General features: G+C 42.5%; 1 protein-coding gene across 1 annotated transcript in view; it reads left to right on the forward strand.

Moving 5' to 3' along the window:
* The window catches only part of RGS22 (regulator of G protein signaling 22), an 88,760-nt gene that overhangs the window by 27,331 nt on the left and 35,971 nt on the right, over positions 1–25,458 (forward strand). The window contains exons 8-11 of the mRNA XM_059672848.1: positions 1–80; positions 2,812–2,926; positions 4,530–4,652; positions 5,410–5,511. The exon at positions 1–80 is cut by the window's left edge and continues 45 nt beyond it. Coding sequence (XP_059528831.1) covers positions 1–80; positions 2,812–2,926; positions 4,530–4,652; positions 5,410–5,511 — 420 coding nt within the window. The remainder of the gene's footprint in view (positions 81–2,811; positions 2,927–4,529; positions 4,653–5,409; positions 5,512–25,458) is intronic.

Raw genomic sequence — 25,458 nt, forward strand, 5'->3', positions numbered from 1 at the left:
CCGTCTACAGCAAGCCAAAAGCCCTCGAAAGGCGAGACTCAGCATTCCATTTCTCCTAAGGATGGCATGACTGAGAAAGGGTAGGTGCGGCTCCCCTCCCTCCCTCCCTCCCTCCCTCCCTCCCTCCCTCCCTCCCTCCCTCCCTCCCTCCCTCTCTCCCTTCTTCCCCCCTTCACTCCCTCCCTTCTTTCCTTTTCTTTCTTTCTTCAACTTTGCTGAATTCAGTTATTAGTTCTAAAAGATTTTTGGTGGAGTCTCTAGAGTTTTTCTATATATAACATTATGTTCTGCAAATAGTGACAGTTTTGCCTCTTTCTTATTTGGGCATCTTTCATCTGTATACACCAAGGTTGCGAGTTCAGTCCCTGGTCAGGGCACATGCAAGAATCAACCACTGAAAGCATAAATAAACTGAACCACAAATTGATCTCTCTCTCTCTCCCTTCTCTCTTTTTCTCAAATTAAAAAGAAAGGTATCTGCTACGTGGGTGAATAAGGGCAGACACTGAAGCGTGCTGTGCTGTATTTTGTCTGAGAAACTGAAACATGCTGTGCCTGCATTTTACCTGAGAAGAACCTGTAAAGTAGTCTGCTGGTAGAATGGAGTGGAATTAGATTTGTGAGGTGGAGCAAGCGTGTTTTATGGATCTGGAAAGTAAGGTTTAGAATAATTGCAGTGGGGTGTGAGTAAGGGAGCAGGATAAGAAAATATTTTTTAAAATGGCCTGCCCTGGCCAGTGTTGCTAAGTGGTTAGAGTGTCAGCCTGCACACCCAAGGGTTTCGGGTTTGATTTCTAGTCAAGGGCATGTACCTGGGTTGTGGTTTGCTCCCTGCCCCTGCTTGGGGTGCGTGTGGGGAGCAACCAATAGATGTGTCTCTCTCTCTCTCCCGCCTCCTCCCTCCCTCCTTTTCTTTCTCTGAAAAGCAATGGGGAAAAATGTCCTTGGGTGAGGATTAACAAAAAATAAAAAAATAATAATAATGTCCTAAATCATTAATCTAACTCCAAAGTCTTCCATTATCTTATCTCAAACTACCATATAGAAATCCTTATTGTGAGAATTACATATGAGAATGTGAGTTATATTGTAGCAGATGTTCACTTAACTGTTAGTGTTCTCTTGCTCTAAGCAAATTAGTTAACTTGCTGCCTTTTAAACAGGCGTTTCCTGCCTACCTTTATATATTGCTCATTATTCTCCCCATCTAAAAGAACCCCTGTAAACACACACACACACACAGACACACACACCACCCCCACCATTATCTCCTATCCATTTTTCAGGGAAAGTCTCATTTCTTTATTTACTAACTAGGGGTCCGGTGCACGAAATTCATGCACTGGGTGTGTGTGTGTGTGGGGGGCGGGGAGTGTCCCTCAGCCCAGCCTGCCCCCTCTCACATACTGGGAGCCCTCAGGCGTTGACCCCCACCACCCTCCAATTGCAGGATCGGCCCCTTGCCCAGGCCTGACGCCTTTGACAGAGGCGTCAGGCCTGGGCAGGGGACCCTCATTTCCCCCATCACTGGTTCTGCCCCCAGCCCAGGCCTGATGCCTCGGCCAGAGGCGTAGACCCCCATCACCCTCCGATCGCCTGATCGGCCCCTTGCCCAGGCCTGACGCCTCCGCCAGAGGTGTCAGGCTTGGACAGGGGACCCCCATCTCCCCCTGATCACTGGCTCTGGCCCCCGCCCAGGCCTGAGGCCTCTGGCCCAGGAATCATGCCTGGGCAGGGGACCCCCGTCTCCCTCTGATCGCTTGCTCCACCCCCTGCCCAAGCCTGATGCCTCTGACCCAGGCTTCAGGCCTGGGCAAGGGGACCATCATATCCCCCCAATCCCCAGCTCCACCCCCCACCCAGGCCTGATGCCTCGGCCAGAGGAGTTGACCCTCATCACCCTCCGATCACCAATCACCGGATCGGCCCCTTGACCAGGCCTGAGGCCTCTGGCAGAGGTGTCAGGCCTGGGCAGGGGACCCCCAGCTCCCCGTGGTTGAAGGCTCCGCCCCTGCCCAGGCCTAATGCCTCTGGCTGAGGCGTCCGGCTCGGGCAGCGGGGACCCGCAGCTGCAGCAGCCCCGCGATCATGGGCTTCGCTTTAGGCCCAGGCAAGGGACCCCTACCTCCTGGGACTGCCAGCTTCGACCGTGCCCAGCTCCCATCGCTGGCTCCACCCCTACTTCCTGCTATCACTGGCCAGGGCGGCAAAGGCGCCTGATTCTCCGATCATGGCTGGGGGGCAGGGCAAAGGCGGCCCCAGGGCCGCCTTTGCCCTGCCCCCCAGCTCTTAGCTCCCCCCTGGGTTTCTGATCACTGTCAGTGTCAGGGGGCTTCTTCCTGCTTTCCCTTTCGCCTCCCTGCATTGTGCCTATGTATGCAAATTAACCGCCATCTTTTTGGCAGTTAACTGCCAATCTTAGTTGGCAGTTAATTTGCATATAGCCCTGATTAGCCAATGAAAAGGGTATCGTCGTACGCCAATTACCATTTTTCTCTTTTATTAGATAGGATATACCTCAAAGGAACCTCTCATTCTTAGACTCCTGTAGCACTTATTATCCATCCCAGTCATTTGGCAACTATAATATATTCTTGAATTCATTCAAACAATAGTTATGGTGTTAACAGTTTTCTTTCTGCATACTGCATTCTCTCAACTAATTCCTCAGGACTGGACCTGATGCTTACACTTGCTTTTGTTTTTTCTAATTCTCTTACAACGCTAAGAAGCACTTCTGAGGTTTGGTGCCATGTATACCAGAGGCGCTCAAAATATGCCCGTTGATCCATTAGTTGTCATCTAATTTAGGTCAAGGCAGATGTCAGAGAGATGCAATGTTATTCATTTGACATCCTACACCGACATTTCGGAATGCCTGAAGCCCGAGCTGGAGAGAAGGTTTACTTACTCAGAAGAACCTTTGGTAAGTGTTTTGAGGACTGAATAATCTGATTCCTCCTTTAACTGACCAATGTCCCTTGATTTTAGAGAATTTTTATTGATTTACCATAACATTTTTTCTTTACTAAACAACACATTTTATTTTTTCCTCATGGCAAGATTTTTTACACAAAAATTTCTTCTGAATATATACCATGTTGCTATATATTCCACTAGAGGCCCGATGCACGAAATCTGTGCACAAGTAGGCTTTCCTTCCCCCGGCTGCTGGCCCTGGCTTCCCTCTGGTACCAGCGAGCTGGGCTTCCCTCACAGCCCCGGCTTCATCCGGAATGTCATCTGGAAGGACGTCCAGTCTAATTAGCATATTATACTTTCATTGTTATAGATTTATTGCTGTTTTCAAAAACAGCTGTGTTCTGGTTTTGGTATGAGGACACTTCAAACACAAAATAAGACTCTCTAGGATTTTAAGTTTTTAACACGATAAAAAATAATATTTGATGTTATGTTTTGGAAGCTTCAAATTTTTATGAAGCACTTTTTATGAAGTATTTTTGTAGTGTGGCTACCTTGAAAATGTGGACTTAATACACCAATTCTAGATGACAATTTCACATTCCCTAAGGATTATACTTTAGCTTGGTATTCCTGATATAATCTGAACACTTAGATATGATACTATATAACTATTTTATTCTACGCAAACAGTTCTCCTTTTCTTCTAATTAGGGTATTCTTTCTACCAAAATAATGATATTTTCGTTTTGGAATGCCAATGCTTAGACATCATAAAAACATTGGATTCTCACCTCAGAATTTGTTTAGTAGGACGATAGAGAGGCAGAGAGACACTATAACAAAGAGAGAGCAAGAACCGTACTTAAACCCCAAATCGTTTATGCCACAGTTATTTTAAGATTAGAAAGAAGTCCAGGTTCCAAACAACAAATAGCAAAGAGTTAATATGAATGTAGGTGCCCTTTTGGATTCTAGAGTCACTCTTGTGCTTGAAGAAATAAATGGGCAGCTCTCCGTGTTTCAAGAATGGTATTAGGGTTGCCAACTTTATTGGCAGGGAAGCCCATAAACAGCAGTTTTATGAGAATTTCTGCTGTCATTTACGCCCTGACGGCCGTGACCTGTGTGGGGTGAGACTATCCAGAGAGGGAACCCCTCCCCCTGAAGACTGTTAATGAGCAGCATTGAGAGGCCTTGAAGATAGTTCTTTTTATAACTTTCTTGTAGCTATTATCGCATCACCTCAAGGCTAAACTAACAGTAAACATGCAGGAAGGAGGCCACCAACAGTGATTTGGGAGACTCCTAAAATGGTATCGCTGTGCCTGAAACAAGAAAATCGTTGAGATTGCAACGTCGGTCTAACATTAAGCTTGAAATCCGATTGGTTTAGGATAAAATGAACTCGGCTGCTATACTTGGCTCCAGAAATGAACCTTATATGACAGTCAGATGCAAACATACTGCATTGATTACATACATGGGACAAAAATAAAGTAGTCCTCTGGGACATGACAGCCCCACAGATTTATGAAACCAGTTGTGCAATGCCATAAAAATGGCAATGTTTCGGGTGGATCATGGCCTTCTGTTTTGTTATCTAGGTTAAAACCATGGCAGATGGTGCCTTGGGAGGATCTGACATGGAAAATTTGTTGCAATCGTTGTATGTAGAGAATAGAGCTGGATTCTTCTTTACTAAATTCTGTGAGCATTCGGGGAACAAGGTAGAAAATTATTATTTTAAACATAATTTTATACTTCATTTTAAAATAAAGGTTGAAATAATTAAGTACTCACATAATTATACTTGATGTTAACATTCCATCTCTGGTAAGAAATTTCATACTAAATATTTAGGTTCACTACCCTACTTAAATTTTAAAGAAGTAAAATACAGATAGACAAGAATTGGCTTGCACTGTTAACAGTTCATTTTCCTATAACTTTGTTTCAGTGTAATACATTCTATTCAGAGTTGATTTCTGAACAGAATGTATTTTATAGTTTTATTTTTGATAATTATGAGAATTACAAATTACAGTGGGTAGTGGCAAACTTGTTTTTTAGTGTTGTTGTTTTTTAATCAGAAAGTCTTTACTTTGCTCAAATGAAAAGTGTTTCACTAGTTCAAATGAAGAGTTCTGTTTGGTTCTGGTATGATGTACATTTGCCCATATATATCAAAATACCTTTAGATTTGGGGTTCGTGCCAGAAGTATGTGATTGCTCTTTGTTAACTAGAACACTTACTATTTTAATGACCAATTATATGAGAAGAAGCACACATGCAAAAATATAATGTTCTAATGAGTACCAATAAATATTTTGTATGTTGCCAATTTGTGATAAAATAGAAATCTATCTTAAATGGAACATGATTTATGGTAACAGCAAGAAGCAAAAGCAGTTGTTTACATCTGAAGTTAGAGCCTTGCAGAGCTTTAATAATTGGGTGGTCATCTGTGCTTTTTCCATCGGCAGCTGTGGAAGAACAGCGTGTACTTCTGGTTCGACCTACAGGCTTATCATCAGCTTTTCTACCAAGAAACACTTCACCCTTTTAAAGTATGCAAGCAAGCCCAAGTAAGTAGTAAATAATGCTGGCTCCCTGTGAGGCTCTGAGGACACAGAGAAATGAAAAAATTGTGTCCAGCCCCAAACGAGAAATCTGGGAGTGCAGGCACAAAGCAACAATTAAGTTTTTGCCACGGGGATCACTTTATTGAAATGTCAGCAGAATATTGTTTTTAATCATCTGGTCTGTGGGTTCTCAGTTTTATCTTTTTTATTTGGTTTGCTTTCTTTTCTCTTTGCTCCCAATATTCTTTCTTTTCTTTCTTTCTTTCTTTTTTTTTTTTAAAATTTATGCCTTTTGGTTTGGTCATGAGTGATTTAGAAGAGAACCCCAAGAGAGGATATGTAATGAATCATGGAAGTGATGGGGAGCGGAGGCATTGACAAAGCTGTTCTCTGAGCTTCCTGCAGAAATTGACTGTTGGATACACTAAAGCTGCTGACCTGTCTAAAGGGAGGGAAAGAATGTTGACTGTGGTGTAGGCCCTGTGTGTCGCCTCGGCTTCTGTGCTACACACGATATAAGGCAGATACTCAGAGAAAAGACTGTCTCTAGACCTCCCTGAAGCAGAATAGAAAAGGAGGGGAAATGGAGGCTGAACAGAGGATTCTCTGTGAAGGGAGGCAGAATGGCCAGTTGTTTTGTTTTGTCGTGTGTGTGTGTGTGTGTGTGTGTGTGTGTGTGTGTGTGTTGTGGAAGAAGGAGAGGGACTAGAATTATGAAACTGACTTTTCAGTTTTTTTTATATTCTTAAGCTCTTCTGATCTTTTATAGAGAGAGGTCGTCAAGCCTAGAAAACTGCTCATCACTTTGGGTTCCGTTAAACATTTCAGCGGTCCTTAAAATCTGAATTAACCCCATTCCAGAGGAACTCTCCCTGAACAAGACTGAGATGAGCTCTGTCGTGTTATTTATTACCCTGCCGTCATCTTATTTAGGGCATCCAAGAACACTGCTGCATGTTTGCTGCTCCTTCCACCACCCTGACTCTGGCGTTAATGACTGTGCTTTGCAAATCAGAGGACAGAACTTTGTACTTTTCACCGTGAGAATAAGGGCTTCAGTTGTACACAGCCCAGCTCTGGCTTCATGAAATCATGAATTTTATCTCTAACTTGCCAGTACCATTTTCTGAGACCACACAGCTAGCTCTTCTGCTTGTTAATCCTTTACCTGTGATTCTCTATTTATCATTCTCCCCCTAACCTATTGCCCCTGTCTGCTAAAGTACCATCCGTTATTTTTATTATGTTTTCACTACTACAAAGCGTACTCCAAAAATCTTCAGTGGCTCAATTAAGTGGGATCTTTGTTGTCGTAATCACCATATTTCCATGCACTTGTAAAAGAGGAAATTGTATTTGAGCTTAGTAGACTTATTAATTCTTAGTAATGATGTTATTCAACCAGCTATGAGTAATTGTGAAACAGGATACAGTCAGGTTTTATCCATTCTGAGATGGATGATTCTGTTTGGGGATTACCAAGGTCCATAAACTTTTTCTTCTTTTGTAGGTTATCTTTTGGGGCCTTAAGGTGGGGTGGGTGGAAGGGAACATTGGAGAAATTGGCTTTAGTGAGAAATAAAAGGAGCAAGTCATGTGTTATTTTCTTACTTGGCTACTTTATTTAATTTTTAGTTAGTGGGACAATTATCTAAATTTGTTTAGGTTTTAATTACTTTAGATTTCTGTGCCTCCTGATATAAGAATTGACTAATACCATAGCTCTATAGATTTATTTCACAGTATAAAATACCATTTATGTCTTTATAATAGAAATGTATGGCTTTCTTTCATGGTACATTTAGCTATAGATCTTTGGGTTGAAAATGCTGACGGCAGGACGTTACCAGCTGGTGCTGTGTTAAAGTGGCTATGAACTTGATTTTGTATTGTTTTTATACATCTGGCAAGCTGTATGTTTATCTGTCCTTTTATTTCTTTAAGCACTTGAAACATATATGGTAGTCTGTAGCTGCCTTATTTATCTATTCCTGCACAATAGTATTATAACTTTGTGGCTTAAAACAGAGTTGATTCCAAAGGCGTACATGCTTTTATGTATGCTAGTAGGCAGATTATATCCCTTGAAGTTTATTACCTCAACAAGTATTGCAGATGTATCTGTAGGCAAACTAGTTGGGGAGTGTGTGTGTGTGTGTGTGTGTGTGTGTGTGTGTGTGTGTGTGTGTGTGTGGAGGAGGGTCAGTGACAATGATTTAACATGACTAACTGAGGTTAGGAGTTTGAACTACAGTCTTGGGCACACCCTGAAGATTTTCCTGCTTGGCTTCAACAGAAAAGTGTGGTGAGAAACCAATAGAAATGGTTTTGGCAAGGGGTAAGGGAATCTATAAGGCAGGGATACAGGCTGACTCTAGCAACAATTTACCAGGGGACTATCTATGACTGCTAAGCTTTGGGGCCCAGATTGCATCCCAGATAGCCCTACTGCTTTCTGACATTATATTCCTGCTTCAGTGATAGGGTACCCAGAATAGAATGAAGCAGATCTGGGCACCACTCACTGAATTTTGTAACTTCCATCTTTGTAGAAATCTTTCAAACGCACTGTATCCCTATAAAAACTATGCATTTAGAATTTACCACTCTGGACAGCATATACATTGGGATTTTAAAAAAATTAGTAAGCATGTATGATTCATAAATATACATGTTTACACATATGTATATACATATACAAACGTACAAAATTAAAAATATTTTTAATGGGAAGGAGGAAGAGAGAAAAAAACAGTAAAAATGAGAGCCTATGAGAAAAATAATGTGGAGCATGTAGGAATTAGTGGGTTAGAGCGTAGGTAAGGATGAAATGGAAATGAGAAATAAGAGGATTGCTAGGTAAATTCACAGCTCTTCTACCACAAAGTTCTGTTAATATAAAGATATTCTTGCATCAGTGTGAGGTTTTTGCCTTATTGATTTGAACACTACAGTAACATATTGTTATATTCATGTATCACCTAAATCAGAGTCTATATGTCATAGAAGGGAAAAAAATCACAGAACTTGCAATGGAAACATGAATTTAAGTCACATTATGGTAGTTATTGGCTGGGTAAGTCGGTCACTTTAACAAGCCTTAGTTTCATGGTTTGTAAAATGAAGGTAGTAATAATGTTTTACATTTTATTTCCTCCTATTTCTGTTTTCACCCTTCTAATTTGAACACATATACTAAAATTAACAAAGTACACAATCATTATATTTATCATCCTCTCAAACAAGTGAAGGATCTTAGAACACAAATTCTACCACACCTCGCACATTTTCTATATTCTTTTTTATAGCATTTAAAATTTTCTTTTACACCCCTCATGTAGTCATCATTATATTTTTAAATAATGTATAGATTTAGTCATACACAAATTTCATTGCTTTTTGCATCACATTCCTTTTTTGGGGGTTTAATTCATGAAGAACATATTTTAGTGGGTTTTTTAAATTAGGATTTACTAGTGGTGAAAATCTCTCAGGTTTTGTTCATCTGAAAATATCTATTTTATGCTCTTATTGATCATTTAGCTGAATATAGAACTCCAGGCCGACAATTTCTCTTAGAACTTTGGAAATATTCCTCCACTGGTTTGTATTGCTACTGTTCCTTGAGGCTGGATACTTTTTATCATTGTTTGCTATTATAATCTTCTCTGACTTTGGTGTTTTTTATTCACCTCAGTGTGTTTACTATAATAATCTTTCTTGGGTCTAAATTACTTCTAGAGCCTGATAAATGATGTCTCATCAATTCTGGAAAACCCTCAGCCATTATTTCTTTTAGTATTTCTACTTCTCTTTTCTGTACTCTGTCATTCGCTATTCCCTGTCCAGTCAGTGTTTGTGTTTATCAATCCTCTATCTCTCGTTCAAGTTTTTCCATTTTTTACTATCTGTATTGTGTGTTATAAATTAAAATAGATAAACTTTCTTTGATCTGTTTTATAGTTCATGTATTATTTCTTTTTTTATATTTTATTGATTTTTTACAGAGAGGAAGAGAGAGGAACAGAGAGTTAGAAACATCGATGAGAGAGAAACATCGATCAGCTGCCTCCTGCACACCCCCTATTGGGAATGTGCCTGCAGCCAAGGTACATGCCCTTGACTGGAATCGAACCTGGGACCCTTCAGTCCGCAGGCCAACGCTCTATCCACTGAGCCAAACCAGTCAGGGCCATGTATTATTTCTTCAGCAGATTTCAATCTGCTGTTTAACCCATCCATTTAGTTAAATCATTTTAGGAATTAGGTTTTTTTAAATCAGACTTCCTACTTGTGTTTTTTCCAGTTTTCCTGCTGTTTATTCTCTTTGTCTTATGTTTTCATGTTTATCTGTCCTTTTATTTCTTTAAGCACTTGAAACATATATGGTAGTCTGTAGCTGCATTATTTATCTATTCCTGCACAACAGTATTATAACTTTGTGGCTTAAAACAACACACATTTATCATCTACAGTGTATGTGGATAAGGAGTCTGGGCACAGCTTCGCTGGGTCCTCTGTGAGGCTGTAAATCAAGATGTTGGCCAGGGCTGGTGTCTCATCTGGGGCCCAAATGGGAAAGGATCTCCCTCAGTGCTTTCATGGCTGTGAGCAGCATCCAGGCTGCTGGACTGAGGACTCACTGTTTTGCTCCTGTTCACTAGAGGCCACCTCAGCTCGGTGCCATGTTTTACTTGCTTAATCCCCTCTCCATATTGGCAGCTCACAACATGGCAGCTTGCTGCTCCAAAACCAGCCAGGGAGAGAGTGTCTTAGTAAGATGGGCGTCACCACCTTATGGAACATAATCACATATACACAGCCACATAAATCTCTTCACTATTGCTGCATTTTGTTGGCTAGATGTAAGCCACACATTATGCCCACACTTGGGGGAGAGGATTACAAAAGGGCATGGCCACTAGGAGATACTGTGTTCATGGGAGCCACCCTAGAGCCTGGCTGCTACAGTGTCCAATAATTCCATGATTTGTAGTTCTTAGGAGAACTAATTCTGCTATTTAGGATTTCTGCTGACGTGCTGGATTCTTTCCTTGTGTATTTTGTAATTTTAAATTATGAGCTCATTAGTAAGGTTTTTTATCTTTGGTGCTTCTGCTAGGCACATTTAATATATATCCTATATAATAAAGAGGCAATATGCTAATTGACCATCACATCCTCACAAGATGGCAGTGCCCACAGCCACAGGATGGTGGTGCCCAGTCCTGTCAGCCCTGCTGGGGAGGCGGGGCTGACAGCTGTGCTGCCCGCCTGCCGCCGGAGTCCCCCAGTCCCCTCAGCCCCGCCGGCAGTGAATTTTCATGCTACCATTACCTTTTTTAAAAAATCCTTACCCAAGGATATGATTATTTCTTTTAGATCATCTGTTCTCGGGGAGCAGGCCTAAGCCAGCAGGTGGGCATCCCCCAAGGGTCCCAGACTGTGAGAGGGCACAGCCTTGGCTGAGGGACCCCCCATGTGCATAAATTTTCATGCACTGGGCCTCTAGTATATATATTATTGATTTCAGAGAGGAAGGGAGAGGGAGATAGAAACATCAATGATGAGAATCATTGTCAGCTGTCTCCTACATGATTGGGGATCTAGCCTGCAACCTGAGCATATGACCTGACCGGGAATTGAACGAACCATGACCTCCTGTTTCATAGTTCAACACTCAAGCACTGAGCCACAATGGCCAGGCTGCTAGGCACATTTAAAAAAATACATTTTTATTGATTTCAGAGAGGAAGGGAGAGGGAGATAGAAACATCAATGATGAGAATCATTGATCAGCTGCCTTTTGCACGCCCCATACTGAGGATAGAGACCACAACCCCGGCATATGCCCTGACCAGGAATCGAACCAATGACATCTTGGTTCCTGGGTTGATGCTCAACTGCTGAGCCACACATGATTTCTTCATATTTATTTAGTATCCTGCTGCTTTACTAAATTTATTTATCAGTACTAGTGGGTGTTTTTGGTGTGGAATCTTTAGGATTCTCTATATACAGTATCATGTCATCTGCAAATAATGACAGTTTTACTCCTTTCCAATTTGGATGCCTTTTATTTCTTTTTGTCTGATTACTGTGGCCAGGACTTCAAGTACTCTGTGGAATAAGAGTGGTGAAAGTAGACATCCTTGTCTTGTTCCCCATCTTAAGGGAAATGCTTGTAGTTTTAGCCCACTGAGAATGATATTGCCTGTGGGTTTGTCACATATGGCTTTTATGTTCCATCTATTTTCACTTTGCTGAGAGTTTTTAATCATAAGTGGGTGCTGGATTTGACCAAATGTTTTTTCTGCATCCATTGATATGATCATGTGGTTTTTATCCTTCATTTTGTCGATGTGGTGTATCATGTTTATTAATTTGTGAATATCATACTAACCTTCCATCTTCAGAATAAATTTCACTTGATCATGGCATATGACCTTTTTAATGTATTGCTGGATCTGGTTTGCTAATATTCTGTTGAGGATTTTAGCATCTATGTTCACCAGGGATATCTATCTATCTATCTATCTATCTATCTATCTATCTATCTATCTATCTAAAAGCCTAATATGCAAGGTGTCCCCTCGGGAGTTCGACCAACCGGGAGTTCAATTGCTCGCTATGACATGTAATGACCATAGTGGTCGGTGAAGAACGAAGGAAGGCCCCAGCCAGCAGCCTGCAGCCACTAGGGACCCTACCCATGCACGGATTTCAGTCATTGGACCTCTAGTGGGCGTATAATTTTCTTCTCAATTTTGAACCAAAAACTTTTATCTTTTGGTCTTATTCCTGCCCTGTGAAACAATACACAATAATTATCTCTCTTTTGGGTGACAACTCTTCAAACAAAAAAAAATTATGCTGTCCCCTGTTACTCATATCAGCAACTTTAGATGAAATCTCAGGTCTTTTCAGTGTATTGAACTAGATGAAATCTTGACATTTGGAAATCCCACTCTGGACATCTCCACCCAGTAAATTGACAACTTGGAAACCTTCTGGCCGACTGATCTAGTGAGGGACTTGCTGCTTCCTTTTATATACATTCCTACAAAGAAAACACTTGATGGGTCCCATGGCAGATACGTCAGTCCTAGTGTCCACCCCTCTCTCCTCAGGGTCTATAATGCTGTCATGAGTTTACTCTTGTGTTTGCAAGATTTCACGAAAGAGAAAGGAAACACAAAAGCTAAGTCAGTACATGTCATCAGACCTATACCATACATTGGTATTTTTAGGAAGCCATGGTTGTGATGTAATAGCAGTGCAGAATTCATTGTGTTCATTGAGGAACTATTTATTGCCATAGTTCTCATCCTCTCTTGCCTCAGATCACTTCAGTTTCCCATCAGGAGATCCTAGACACACAGTGTGGGTCCAAATGAAGTTCAGACCAGGTTGTGCAGCGTAGCCCAACCAGAGGTTTCTACAAGTATGTCCGTGGACTTGGCCCCTCGGTTCCTGCTCTTATTTCTATGACTGTAGAATGAGGAAATCAATGTAAACTGGATAGCAGCAATTACAAGCACATTTGTCCTAGCCTGAAGAATTTTATTGATAGCTCCACAAACATTTATCAGCCATCTAGATCCTCTGACCCATGCCCAGAATACTTCGGTGAACAAAGCACACATAGGTGCTGCCCCCCAAGTGCTGTCCAGGTTCAAGAATATGTTCTTCTTTTGCTGTCGTTTCCAGAGAACCTTAGAAATATTAAGAAAGAAGAGGCCATGTAGTACTTTCCCCACAAAACTTGCATTGTGCTGACAATGTTTTCCAGTGACGCCTGAGCTAATTTTAGGAAGCCAAAACCTTGGGTGTTACCACAGATCTCTCTGAAAAAACTTTTGGCATAAGACAGTCAGAATAGAGGATTTTTCTGATAGGCAGCTTACTTTTTTCTTTGCTTGCTGTCACCCATTACCCTAATTGTTTAGCTCCTCTCTTTACTTGGCATTTACAGGACTTCCTAGTAAATACTTCAGGGTGGTCCTGACATTTTCATTAAAGTGCTATGAGCTCAGTGCTCCTTCTCTAGCCTGCTGGTGTATTTCCAGGTGCACTAACCGAGTTCATCATTCCTTCAGACAGCAGCAGCATCGAGAACCAAGCTGTTTTTTCTAACAGATGACTGGGCATGGGTGAGGAGCGAGGTAAGGGTGGTGGTTAAATACGGAGAATCAGGTACCTCTGTATAGCTTTGTGGTGAATGTCAGTGCCTCTATAATTAGGTTGTTTCTTGAGTGCTGGGCAATTATTATTCAGGCTTTGTTAAATTATTTGTTTTTGTTACCAGAGAGATGGTGTCATGGGGAGCAGCGAGGCTTGGAGTCCTGAGTGCGGTGAATCACTGAGCACAGAGTCAGCAGGGTCCTCATCTTGAATCCCATTTCAACGTGCTTGCTCGTGAAGTGGGTTCCGGAGAGAACATGGGTAGCAGCCAGCTCTCTGGCTGACGGCTCTTCATTCATTTCCCCTCTTCCTGATGTTTATACCAGCTATCCACATTCAGTCTTAAGATTTTTGAATACCCTAGGATTATTATTTCAAAATAGGATCTCCAGATATCCTCTTTTAATCCTCTTGTTTCCAGAAAAGCCAACCCTTGAGCTTCTCTAAACCATAATTATTATTATATCTGACATTTATTTAATGTTTACTATCTGTTAGGCTCTGTGGGAGCCACTTTACATGAATAAATTTTTATTCTTTATTTATTTTTAAAAATATATTTTTATTGGCTTCAGAGAGAAAGGGAGAGGGAGAGAGAGATAGAAACATCAATGATGAGAGAGAATCATTGATCAGCTGCCTCCTGCATGCCCCACACTGGGCATCGAGCCTGCAACATGGGCATATACCCTGACCGGGAATTGAATTGTGACCTCCTGGTTCATAGGTGGACGCTCAACCAGTGGGTCACCCTGGCTGGGCTGAGTAATTTTTTTTAAATATTCTTGACAATCCTAAGAGGTAGATATTGGTATTGTCCCCATATTATAGTTTAAGAAATTGAGACTTAGAGAAGCTACACCGGCTGGGCCATATATTTATATTCTTAGCAACATATTATAAACCTAATTATAGATAATAATTGTTTATATATGACTGCCAGCCAGGTGATTTTACTTAAACATTTTCAGATATCATAGTTTAATGAACCCCCATATACAATCACCCAGCATCAGCAAGGATCAACATCAGTCTTTCCAGACATAACCATGTTTATAGTCCAAGTTTGCTCTTCATAGAGAGCTCTTGACAAATTTCGCTGGAGCAACAGTGAAGTCTCCCAATCCCTCCCACCTCATCCACAGAACTTCAGCAGTGAAATCAATGTGTAGTAATTCAGAGCAGATATGAGCAGTTGTCAGGAGAGGGAATGGCTTCACAGGCCTGAAAGGCTTGCAATGAAGTAACCAGTCCATCCAAAGAAGCAATGTTCTAGTCAAGAGGGGGCACTGGTCCGAGTGGCATCCGGGAAGGGAAGGGTCTCAGGGCAGACAATGCACTGGAAGCTCTATCCCACCAACTTGACTATTCTGTGGGCAGCGGGGCAGCCCGCTGGAGCTGATGGAGAGACCATCACAGGGATCCCAGTCAACTTCCCTTAGTCTGACTCTAAGCAACCTGCTCCACGTAAGCTTGCTTTCCAAGGAGACGCGCTGGTTAACGTAAACATCCACCCCGTGTGACAGTTGGTTTTCTCATCGTAAAGTAATCCCTCAGTGTCATGGATCTGTCTGTCATGCTTGTTGGCAGGGAGTAGCTTCCCTTTTCGACAGGGTTTTGTTTTCTTTGAGGCAAAACGTTAATATCGTCATGCTTTTCTCATTGAATTATACTTTGTTCACTGAGTTTCAAGAAATTATTTTTATTGGAGGTTAAATCATTCCATTAATTTAAATACATATTTTGCGTTTGTGAGTTAAAAGTTTTTCGGGCCCTGACTGGTTTGGCTCAGTGGATAGAGCGTTGGCCTGCGGACTGAAAGGTCCCAGGTTCGATTCCGATCAAGGGCATGTACCTTGGTTGTGGGCACATCCCCAGTAGGGGGTGTGCAGGAGGCAGCTGATCCGTGTTTCTCTCTCATTGATGTTTGTAACTCTCTATCCCTCTCCCTTCCTCTCTGTAAAAAAATCAATAAAATATTAAAAAAAAGTTTTGTGGTTTTAAAAAAATGAATGAAATGATCAAAAGGCCTATTTGTTTCATAGGTTGCCTTAAACTGCTTAGTCATAAATCCTTTTTGTGAAATTGTTTATTTTATTTTATCATATAGGAATCAATTTTGCTTAAAACATTTTAAGCCACGGCCCAACTTGGTCTTTAACTCGGTCTGTTTTGTCCCTGAGTTTGTGGTTCCTTTTTGGCTTTACTTAACATGTTCTGTTTTCTCTTCTGATTTTTCATCCTGTCCAAAATGATTCAAGTTTGTTTTATTCTTCTATTCTACTGGCATTTTCTCAGGTTCTCTTTCGCACTGAGTTCTCCTCAGTAGAGCCTGCGTAACTGCCAGAAACGCTCAATTTGATTGTCATCACATTATCTTTTTTTGTGCAACTCCATCTTGTGTTGATCTCTGTCGTAGTTTGCGTCTCAGTATCAGGATGTTGCAATGTCTAGATCCCACTTTTAACATTCCTAATTGAAAAGCCCCAAGGTCCTTCACATGAAAACCCATTTGCGGAAAGCTCCATCTGTAATTTATCCCCTCTCAGCAAAGCTCTCAGTAATGTTCTTTGAGCTCCTACGGGATACAAGAGGTCATTAAAAATCATCATATTTTCCTCCTCTTCCAGAAAGAAAAAAAATTGGATCTCTTCAACTTGCTTGTTATTCTCTTTTTCTGCCTCATATGAACTCAGATAATGATGTTCTACGCCTGCTAGAGCTGTGAAAGGCTGTGAAAGCAGACTGCTCCTTTTGCCGAAGTAAATATTTTATGATTTCTGAAAGTGTTCTGTATTAGGGCATTTTATATTCCTTTTATAAACTCCTCTAGGGACACTTCAGTTTTTTTGGTGCAGTTTCATCTTATTGTTTCATGTAAATTCCAAGAATAGAACTATTGAGCCCAGTGCTATTTGCCTTCGAGTACAGCATTATGTTACTTTATTGTTGTCACGGTGCGGTGGACATTTGTTCTGTTGTGTTTAAAACTATCTGTGAAGTGATGTGGGTCTCTTTGGGGTCCAGACACTGCACCAGGATCCAGGAGTACCAGTTGTATTTCTCACGATGCTTTCAGTGTTTCTTCTCCATAGCTCTTCCTTGTACTTTCTTCTTTTATTATTTTAAAATATATTTTTATTGATTTCAGAGAGGAAGGGAGAGGGAGAGAGAGAGATAGGAACATTAATGGTGAGGGAGAATCATCCATCGGCTGCCCCCTGCACGCCCCCTACTGGGGATGGAGCCCACAACCCAGGCATGTGCTCTGACTGGAATCAAACTGGCGACCTCCTGCTCCATAGGTGGACACTCAACCACTGAGCCACACTGGCTGGGCTCCTTGTACTTTCTTATGAGGACAATTTAACGAGTTTTTCCCCATTAAACAAACTCCTATCTTTCTGGTTTACTAATCAGACTGAAGTTAAATCTAACATTTAAATTTTAGCTTTTCTCTTTTCTAGATAAATACTAGAACATGGTTTACTATCCAAACTGTCAACAGTTCAAAGAAAAGCTTGTTTGTCCTCTGGCAGTTCAGCTTGACTCTAATTTGAATATTAAAAGGAACTTGGCTGTGTCCGTATTTTTAAAAAGCAGATGCCAGTTAAACAGAATTTCAGTACACTGTGTTGTAAATTGCCATAGCCGGGTGTGAGCTGGTACGTTGTCACGTGGCTTTGCCTCCAGTGAGTATATGAACCAGTTGGTGTCATTTGCTTTCTTCCTACTTTATTTCTCTTTCTCTACCAATGAAGGTAGGAAAGAGAAGTACGTTTTCCTTGTGATTCGTGGTGCGATGATAACCCGCCCTCCAGGGGAAAATAAAGCAGCCCTGCTTTGTAGCACTGACTGGTCTCTGGGTGCAAATACTCTCACCACGGATGATTTCAGGCTGCCAACGCGACGCCACTGAGTGCAGAGCTGGCAGAGCTGTGCGGTAGCCCACCGTCACGTAGTGTTTCCAGGGCATCACGTGGTATTTCCACCATGCAGATACAGTACCGTTAATAACCAGGGCATGGATGATAGTAAAACAGTACAGTCAGTAGGAAGTGATACATTTTGAGTATGCATTGCCTGTGTTTTTACTATAATCTATTTAACAGTAAATTTGGGTAATTTAATTTTTGATAGTGACTGAGTTTAACAACCTCTTCACACAATTCCTGAAAATCCATGAATTGGCTCTTGTGAGCGGATACAAGCTGGTTCCAACGTACCATTGCTTATGATGGAGGAAGAGAGAGAACGACAAGGGAGCTGTCACTCTGGCCCTCTCTATTTGAAGTCGCTTTCGTGTTGTAGCCGGAGACAACTGACCCTGCGTCCTCAGACTTATCTCCCACCCTCGGGAGACGGCTTACGACCCCTCGCCTGCACCCACCAAACGCAGGTACACCCCTGGCTCCAGACGCTCCAGGTCCTATGAACTGTAAGAAAGGAGCTTGTGAAAAAGACTGTCTACTTCAGTCACCAGAGGGTTTTGTTTCTTCTTTCATCTTACGAGTGCATGCAGTCGTGTCATGGGTTCAGTCTTTTTCCAAGCGGGCCAGCCAGAGCTCGTCGATACCGCTCTGTAAGTCCATCTGGCAGCACCCTAATCAGTAAAGGAAACGGCGGCAGCAGCGACTTCACATTCCCTGTGCTCCTGGTGGGCATCTTGGCAGTGACGAGGAGAATGTGAAAGACACACGCCTTCCTGCTGCCTTCCTGCTGCCTTCCTGTCACAGGGTCAGCAGTCCTTCTGTTACCATCACAGTGGGTCCTAAGGAAAATGGACTTGCCAGTGACACCAAATGCTGGCGTGGGACTGGTCTCTCCTCACCTCTGGAATATATTCATGAGTTATATTGTCAGTCCACTTTTTAAATGTCCCCAGTTATAGCCGATGTGGTGCTATGTCCCGCTAGATGTCCTGTAAACTAGTACTCGGATCTCACAGCATATAGAGCTGGACACATCTTGCCCCAGTGCCCTGAGGGGCTCATTACAAGTCATCCAGTGCCAAGGCGAAGTTTCAGTCCATTTCTCTTTCTTACTTCCAGTTCTGGCCTGGTGGTGACAGCACAACATCATGCGATCAGGGTTACCAGGCAGTCCTAGAAAGATACAGCCACATGATTATGAAAATAACTACATCGGAACGAAGTATGTGAAACCGTTCCATTAACATAACCAACAGCTGAAATGTAACATAACAAATCAACACATGTGCTACAACATTTGGTATTCTTCTTGACGTTGCCTTTTAAGTCTACACAGACATTATTCTTGTTTTCACTGGAACACAGATGAGTGTCAAGCTGCAGCTCATCAGATGGCCCCCAGTCATGGGCAAGAGGCCTCCCAAAGCCACGCTCACCTGCGGCCCAGGGAGGGTGCGTGCTCGGCGCTTCTACAGCGTGACTATTGGAGTCTAACCCCACAGCTGTCCTTATTTCATTGTTGGTACAAGGGGACATCCAGATAGCACAGACAGTTGTGAGAAATGTTTTATTGTTTGGTTTTGACATTGTTAAAGACAGTAAATTCAATAAGCCTACCGTTCTCCTGTCTCAGGTGTGTCTAGCTAGGCTTTCTGAGTGAACGGGAACACAGTCACGCCCTCCAGGGTCGGCGAGGATGAGTGAAATGTGGGACACAGCCTGAAATGCACTCTGATACATTTGAAAGGCAGTTGGGATCCACTTCCCGCCGAGAACATGCTCATTAAAATGCACTGTCTGTCAAAATGACTTTGAAAACCAGTGAGTGGCAATGCTGACTCTTGTGTGAAAAATAACTTAGAGTTGGAAAGAAATGTAAATTGCCACGGGAAATGTCATATTTTAATTTGAGCCGTCTCCCATGTAGTGCAGTACAGTGTTGTGTGCAGGATATTGGCTCTCATTAGATAAATAAAGCATGTGGAGAGGGCCCTTCTAGTTGCTAGAGGGAATGCTGCCCAATTCATAAATTGCTAATAAAGCCAATTAGATCTTCAGATAAACAAACAAACAAACAAGCAAGCTGAGATTTCCTTGAAGAGGCAAACATAGAAACACTGTGTTTTTCTTTTCTTTTTATTTGGGATGGGGGGTGGGGGTCTTTATTTCTCCATTCCACTTTCCAATTCAGTTCTTCCTTCTGTGTCCACAGCATCCACCCTACATCTTTTTCTCTTGAATGTCTTGTTAAGCGTCATATAGTCTTGAGAGCTTAGTTAAATAACAACAACAAAAAATCAACCCCCAGGATTTCAAGACAGTAAGAGACTTTTTCAGGGAGAGGCATTGCTTTTTTTCCATCCCTATCTGATACCGTCGCCAGGAAAGTGAGTCACAGGCACAGGTGTAGAGCGGGCTGGGCCAGCGGCCCGTCGTGCATTTCCTGATGACATAACCTTTGAGTGCCTCCAGGAGAGATGGGGTTTAGAGCCGTGCCGTGCGCAGTGCCAGACAGTGTGAGCAGACAGGCATTGCCTGTATCCCTGCTCAGAAACTTCCCTGCTGTGTTGTTAAAGCATCACAGGTTAATGTTTAAATTGGAATCATGTCGACCACAGCTGTGCATGAGTGAATCTCTGCTTTAATGTGAATCAGAGTAGCAGGCTGGGAGATGAAGGGAGCGTTTTCTTCTCCAACATTAGCCTCATTGTTACTTGCTCAGCGGCTAGAAGGGAAGAACTGGGTGGCCAATAAAAGAACAAATGACCCAGGATGCTTAAACAATGTTTCTAGCCTATCGTTAGACTGTTTTATTTAGTTATCATATAACGTAATCTTTACTAGTATATTCCATCTTACAGTCAGTGTACACCAATTTAAAGTAAATTTTTATCATTTTTATAAAGATTGTAAAGGTGTGGTTTAGCTTTTTAATTTTGTTTCATATATGATTACGTCCCTTGTGTTTGTTATATATAGTCAGTTACCAGTTATTCACTTATAGGTTGTCCCTGGATTATTAGAAACACATTATTAGAAGACATCTTCAGATTTTAATGGTATAATTCAGTTGAATGTACTATAAATTTACTGTGGGGCCTAATGCAATTCAATTTTCTCCTCCTGACCCCCTTAAACACCCTGGGGAGGTGAGGAAGAGTGACAATAAATGCGCATCGTGTGGGTGTGGGCTGCCATGGGAGGCTAACCTTTCAAACCTCTCTCCAGTGCTTTTATCGGGGAGATGAGGGAGTATTGTGGCGGTTATCATAGTAGAGGTTGATACTTGCACAAAGAGAAATTACTTGGGTGATAATGAACAATGTTCTAATAAACTGGCTATGAGGAAGCCACACACACACACACACACACACACACACACACACACACACAGAGTTAGGAGGGCACACAAGTCCCTAAATTTAGATGCAATCAGAGAGCGGAAATACAATATTTTTAAATTTGTATTAGGATTTTCATTTAGTGCATTTATTCTTTTTAAAAATGTATTTTTATTGATTTCAGAGAGGAAGGGAAAGGGAGAGAGAGATGGAAACATCAATGATGACAGAGAATCATTGACTGGCTGCCTCCTGCACACCCCCTACTGGGGCTCAAGCCCAAAACCCAGGCAGTGTGCTCTGTTGGGAATCAAACTGTGATCTCCTGGTTCATAAGTCTATGCTCAACCACTGAGCAATACTGGCCAGGCTAAAACATTTATTCTTAACAAGGAGGTCTATGAAGCTTCAGCCCACATTATAAATAAATATTTCTGGTTTGAGATGTTGGCCTTTAACAGCTATTCAATTCATATGGTTGTAAATTAGACAAATGGTATGTATCTTAGCAAGGAATATCCTCTGACTTTCCTTTATTCCCAGCATTTCTGGGAGTCCTATCTAAGAGAAACTTCATAGTTTTATCTAACTGGTGGCAGTTAAATACAGGGATTTGTAATCTAAACCAGAACTCTTTTGAGAGTGAACAGGGAACTATAATTATGCCAGAACAGTAGTCTTAAACCGGACTTGGGACATATGGCTACCCTAAATATGCTCTTTGAAAATATGGGATATGCAGCTAAGTCAGATGCATGGACCACTAATGGCTTCATGAGCAGAGAGTATGAGGTCGGGAAGGAAGGTAGTAGTAGAGAGTAGCCTGGAAAGGGTCTGGCCTGGCTTGGTCAGAAGACTGAGTTTTATGATGTTTCTCATTGGGGTGGAACTTCTGCTGCTCATTTCCTCCTCATGTTTTTATACTTGTTCTTGACAATTTTTCCTTGTTCTATTGTAGAGATTAAATTAATAGGATTTGCATTTGAGGAAGAAAGAGAATATAGGCAAGTCAAAGAATGTGCTGTGAATAGTATTTTATTAATACAACCTGGAAACACAGGAGAAAGGGAAAGGTTTGGAAAACTAGGGAAATACCATTCATTATATTATTGAGTCATTGAGTTTGAGGGTCGATGGGCTCTCTATATAAAATGTAACAAGTCCTGAACTCTAGGTTTTGGGTTCAGGAAAGAAATCAGGTCTAAGGAGCCTACGAATGGAAGTAGGCAGAGGATCAGGAGAAAGTATTGAAGGCAGAGGAGAGAAAGTCAAGAGGAGAGGATAATCAACAGAGTTAAAGGTGAAGAGATGAAGCAGAGAAGCTACTGAATTGGTGGTTATGTGGTTTTTAATGATCTTAAAGATCAGCTTCATTGGCATGAAAACCAGATTGCAGTAGATTGGGCAGTGAGTGAAGAGTGAGTGTAAAGATTTGTAGAGAAGGGAAAGCGAGAAATGGGGTGACAACTGTTTAGGATGGGAGAGACACTTCACTTGAACGCCTTTATAGCACAAGGAAGGAGATGGAATCAATGGAAAGGTAGATTAAGAGACAGGTACTAAGGACACAATTGATGTTGCAAGGTTCTGGAGGAATGGAGTCAAAAGCACACGTGAATGCCTTAACCAGTTTGGCTCAGTAGATAGAGCATTGGCCTGTGGACTGAAGGGTCCCAGGTTCGATTCTGGTCAAGAGCATGTACCTTGGTTGTGGGCACATCCCCCATAGGGGGTGTGCAGGAGGCAGCTGATCAATGTGTCTAACTCTCTATCCCTCTCCCTTCCTCTCTGTAAAAAATCAATAATATCTTATCTAATAAAAGAGAAAAATGGTAATTGGCGTACGATGATACCCTTTTCATTGGCTAATCAGGGCTATATGCAAATTAACTGCCAACTAAGATTGGCAGTTAACTGCCAACAAGATGGCGGCTAATTTGCATATGTAGGCACAATGCAGGGAGGCGAAAGGGAAAGCAGGAAGAAGCCCCCTGCCACTGACAGTGATCGGAAACCCAGGGGGGAGCTAAGAGCCGCCTTTGCCCTGCCCCCCAGCCATGATCGGAGGGAGAATCAGGTGCCTTTTCCGCCCTGGCCAGTGATAGCAGGAAGTAGGGGTGGAGCCAGTGATGGGAGCTGGGCACGGTCGAAGCTGGCAGTCCCAGGAGCTAGGGGCCCCTTGCCTGGGCCTAAAGCGAAGCCCATGATCGCGGGGCCGCTGCAGCTGCGGGTCCCCGCTGCCCGGGCCGGACGCCTAGGCCAGAGGCGTTAGGCCTGGGCAGGGGCGGAGCCTGCAACCACGGGGAGCTGGGGGTCCCCTGTCCAGGCTTGACACCTCTGCCGGAGGCCTCAGGCCTGGTCAAGGGGCCGATCCGGTGATTGGTGATTGGAGGGTGATGAGGGTCAACTCCTCTGGCCGAGGCATCAGGCCTGGGTGGGGGGCGGAGCCAGGGATTGGGGGGATATGATGGTCCCCTTGCCCAGGCCTGAAGCCTGGGTCAGAGGCGTCAGGTTTGGGTGGGGGGTGGAGCAAGCGATCAGAGGGAGATGGGGGTCCCCTGCCCAGGCATGATTCCTGGGCCAGAAGCCTCAGGCCTGGGCAAGGGGCCGATCAGGTAATCGGAGGGTGATGGGGGTCTATGCCTCTGGCCGAGGCATCAGGCCTGGGCAAGGGGCAGGGCCAGCAATTGGAGGGGCCTGGGGGTCCCCTGCCCAGGCCTGACGCCTGGGCCAGAGGCATCAGGCCTGGGCTGGGGGCAGAACCAGTGATGGGGGGAAAAATATATATTTATATTTTAAAAAGCACACATGAGTGATTCAGCCTTGGAAAACAGTCTTCCTTTGAAACTTGAGAAAGAAAAAGATTTAGAAGAAAGCTCTAGAGAGGGAAGTTGAGGGCATTTATACCAGTGATTTTTCCCAATTAAGTGGGATGCAGTCTACCGAAAGCAAAGAAACATACGGCTGCATCTGGAGGCTTTAAGGAAGATGGCAAAATTTAGAAATGGGGAGATGGAGTTGACTAGAAACAAGCAATAACTTACCAAGCTTTGCAACCATAGATGAGCTGTGGTGTTTATTTTTAAAGGCTATTTAAATGGAGCCAATTATTATAGTTTTTACAGGGAGCTTGAGGATAGAGTTGGAAAAAATGAATGAAGAATGAATGATTAGACTGACCCCAAATTGGGCCTTGACAAGGCAGAATATCAAGCTGGGAGAAACTAGGGATATTTGTAAGAGTTAGTTGAAATGATGGGCAGTCTCGAGTCCTGGTCGTGTAAGAAGGTAAGAGACGAGATGGTGCCTGATTTATTTAGAGGACAGATTGTGCAGAAGGTAGAAGAAGCTTGGTGAGAGGTATTGAAGGATACAGAGCAAGGGGCAGAGAGAGGAAGTTGTGCTACGAATACAGTAAGTGGTAAAGTGAAGTGAAGCTCATTCTGAAGAAAATCATACAGCAAATTTCAGAAGGTAAAAGCCCGAGCCAGGTGGATACGGTGACATAAAGAGATCTGGCTTTAACATGGCATCATGAAATGTCCACCGTGGTGTGGTGATAGAACATGTAAATAGCACTGGGAGCCGTTCATAGGCCTGTGGCAGCCGTAGATTTTAAAGACAAGACATGAGTGAAGGCAAGACTGAAAGTGAAAGGGAGGGCACGGACGTGGACACCCCCAGCAGCCGACCTATCACTGTTATTCCAGTTACCATTTCAACTTATTTTGTACTTTATGCTCTTCACTGCTACCATGTTTTTAAATCAAAGGAGTCATGCCGATTTCTACAGAAAAGTTTGGTATGTGGCATACCATGTCTCTTTAAACGACAGCCTTTGATGTAGCTGACCCATTGACAAAGCCATTGCTTTATTTTGCCATTAGAGGGTATTCCTGCCCGAATTGAAGTTGAGTCTGATTTTTAACCTAAGTGATGTGGGGAGTCAAATGTGCTTTCCTTTGAGGTAAGCTTGAAATTATTAAAGTGACTTCTGGAATCATTGTTTAATGTTGTTAAGTTGGTCATTTTACTCTGTAGTTTCTTAATTTACCTTAGTGTGGCATTATTTTAATTCACTTCCAAAACTTCCACCTTAGAAAATGGTCAAGAACAGATTTGAATCCGATTCAATCCTAGCTTGTTAGACTCGTTAGATTTGCAAGTCATTCTTCTAAATAATTCCCAAGGTTAGAAAAATTTCCTTTCTCCGTGTGTGTGTGTGTGTGTGTGTGTGTGTGTGTGTGGCAACTTTCATTTTAAATATTACGTAATCATTTGGAAAGAGTATGATTCACTTTGGACTATTCAACCCAGTGGAATATGTACTTATGTTTTAAGTAACTAAGTTTCCAGACTGTAGATTGCCTAATTAAATAGGACATCTCGAATGGCTAACTATGCCCCTTCTCTCATATTTCACAACACTTCTTCTCTGCTGCTATTCAAGACTCATCTTTTAATAACTTCAAAAATTTTGCTGTTTGCTATGT

This window comes from Myotis daubentonii, chromosome 17 (assembly GCF_963259705.1).
Source record: "Myotis daubentonii chromosome 17, mMyoDau2.1, whole genome shotgun sequence".
NCBI classification, from domain to species: Eukaryota; Metazoa; Chordata; class Mammalia; order Chiroptera; family Vespertilionidae; genus Myotis; species Myotis daubentonii.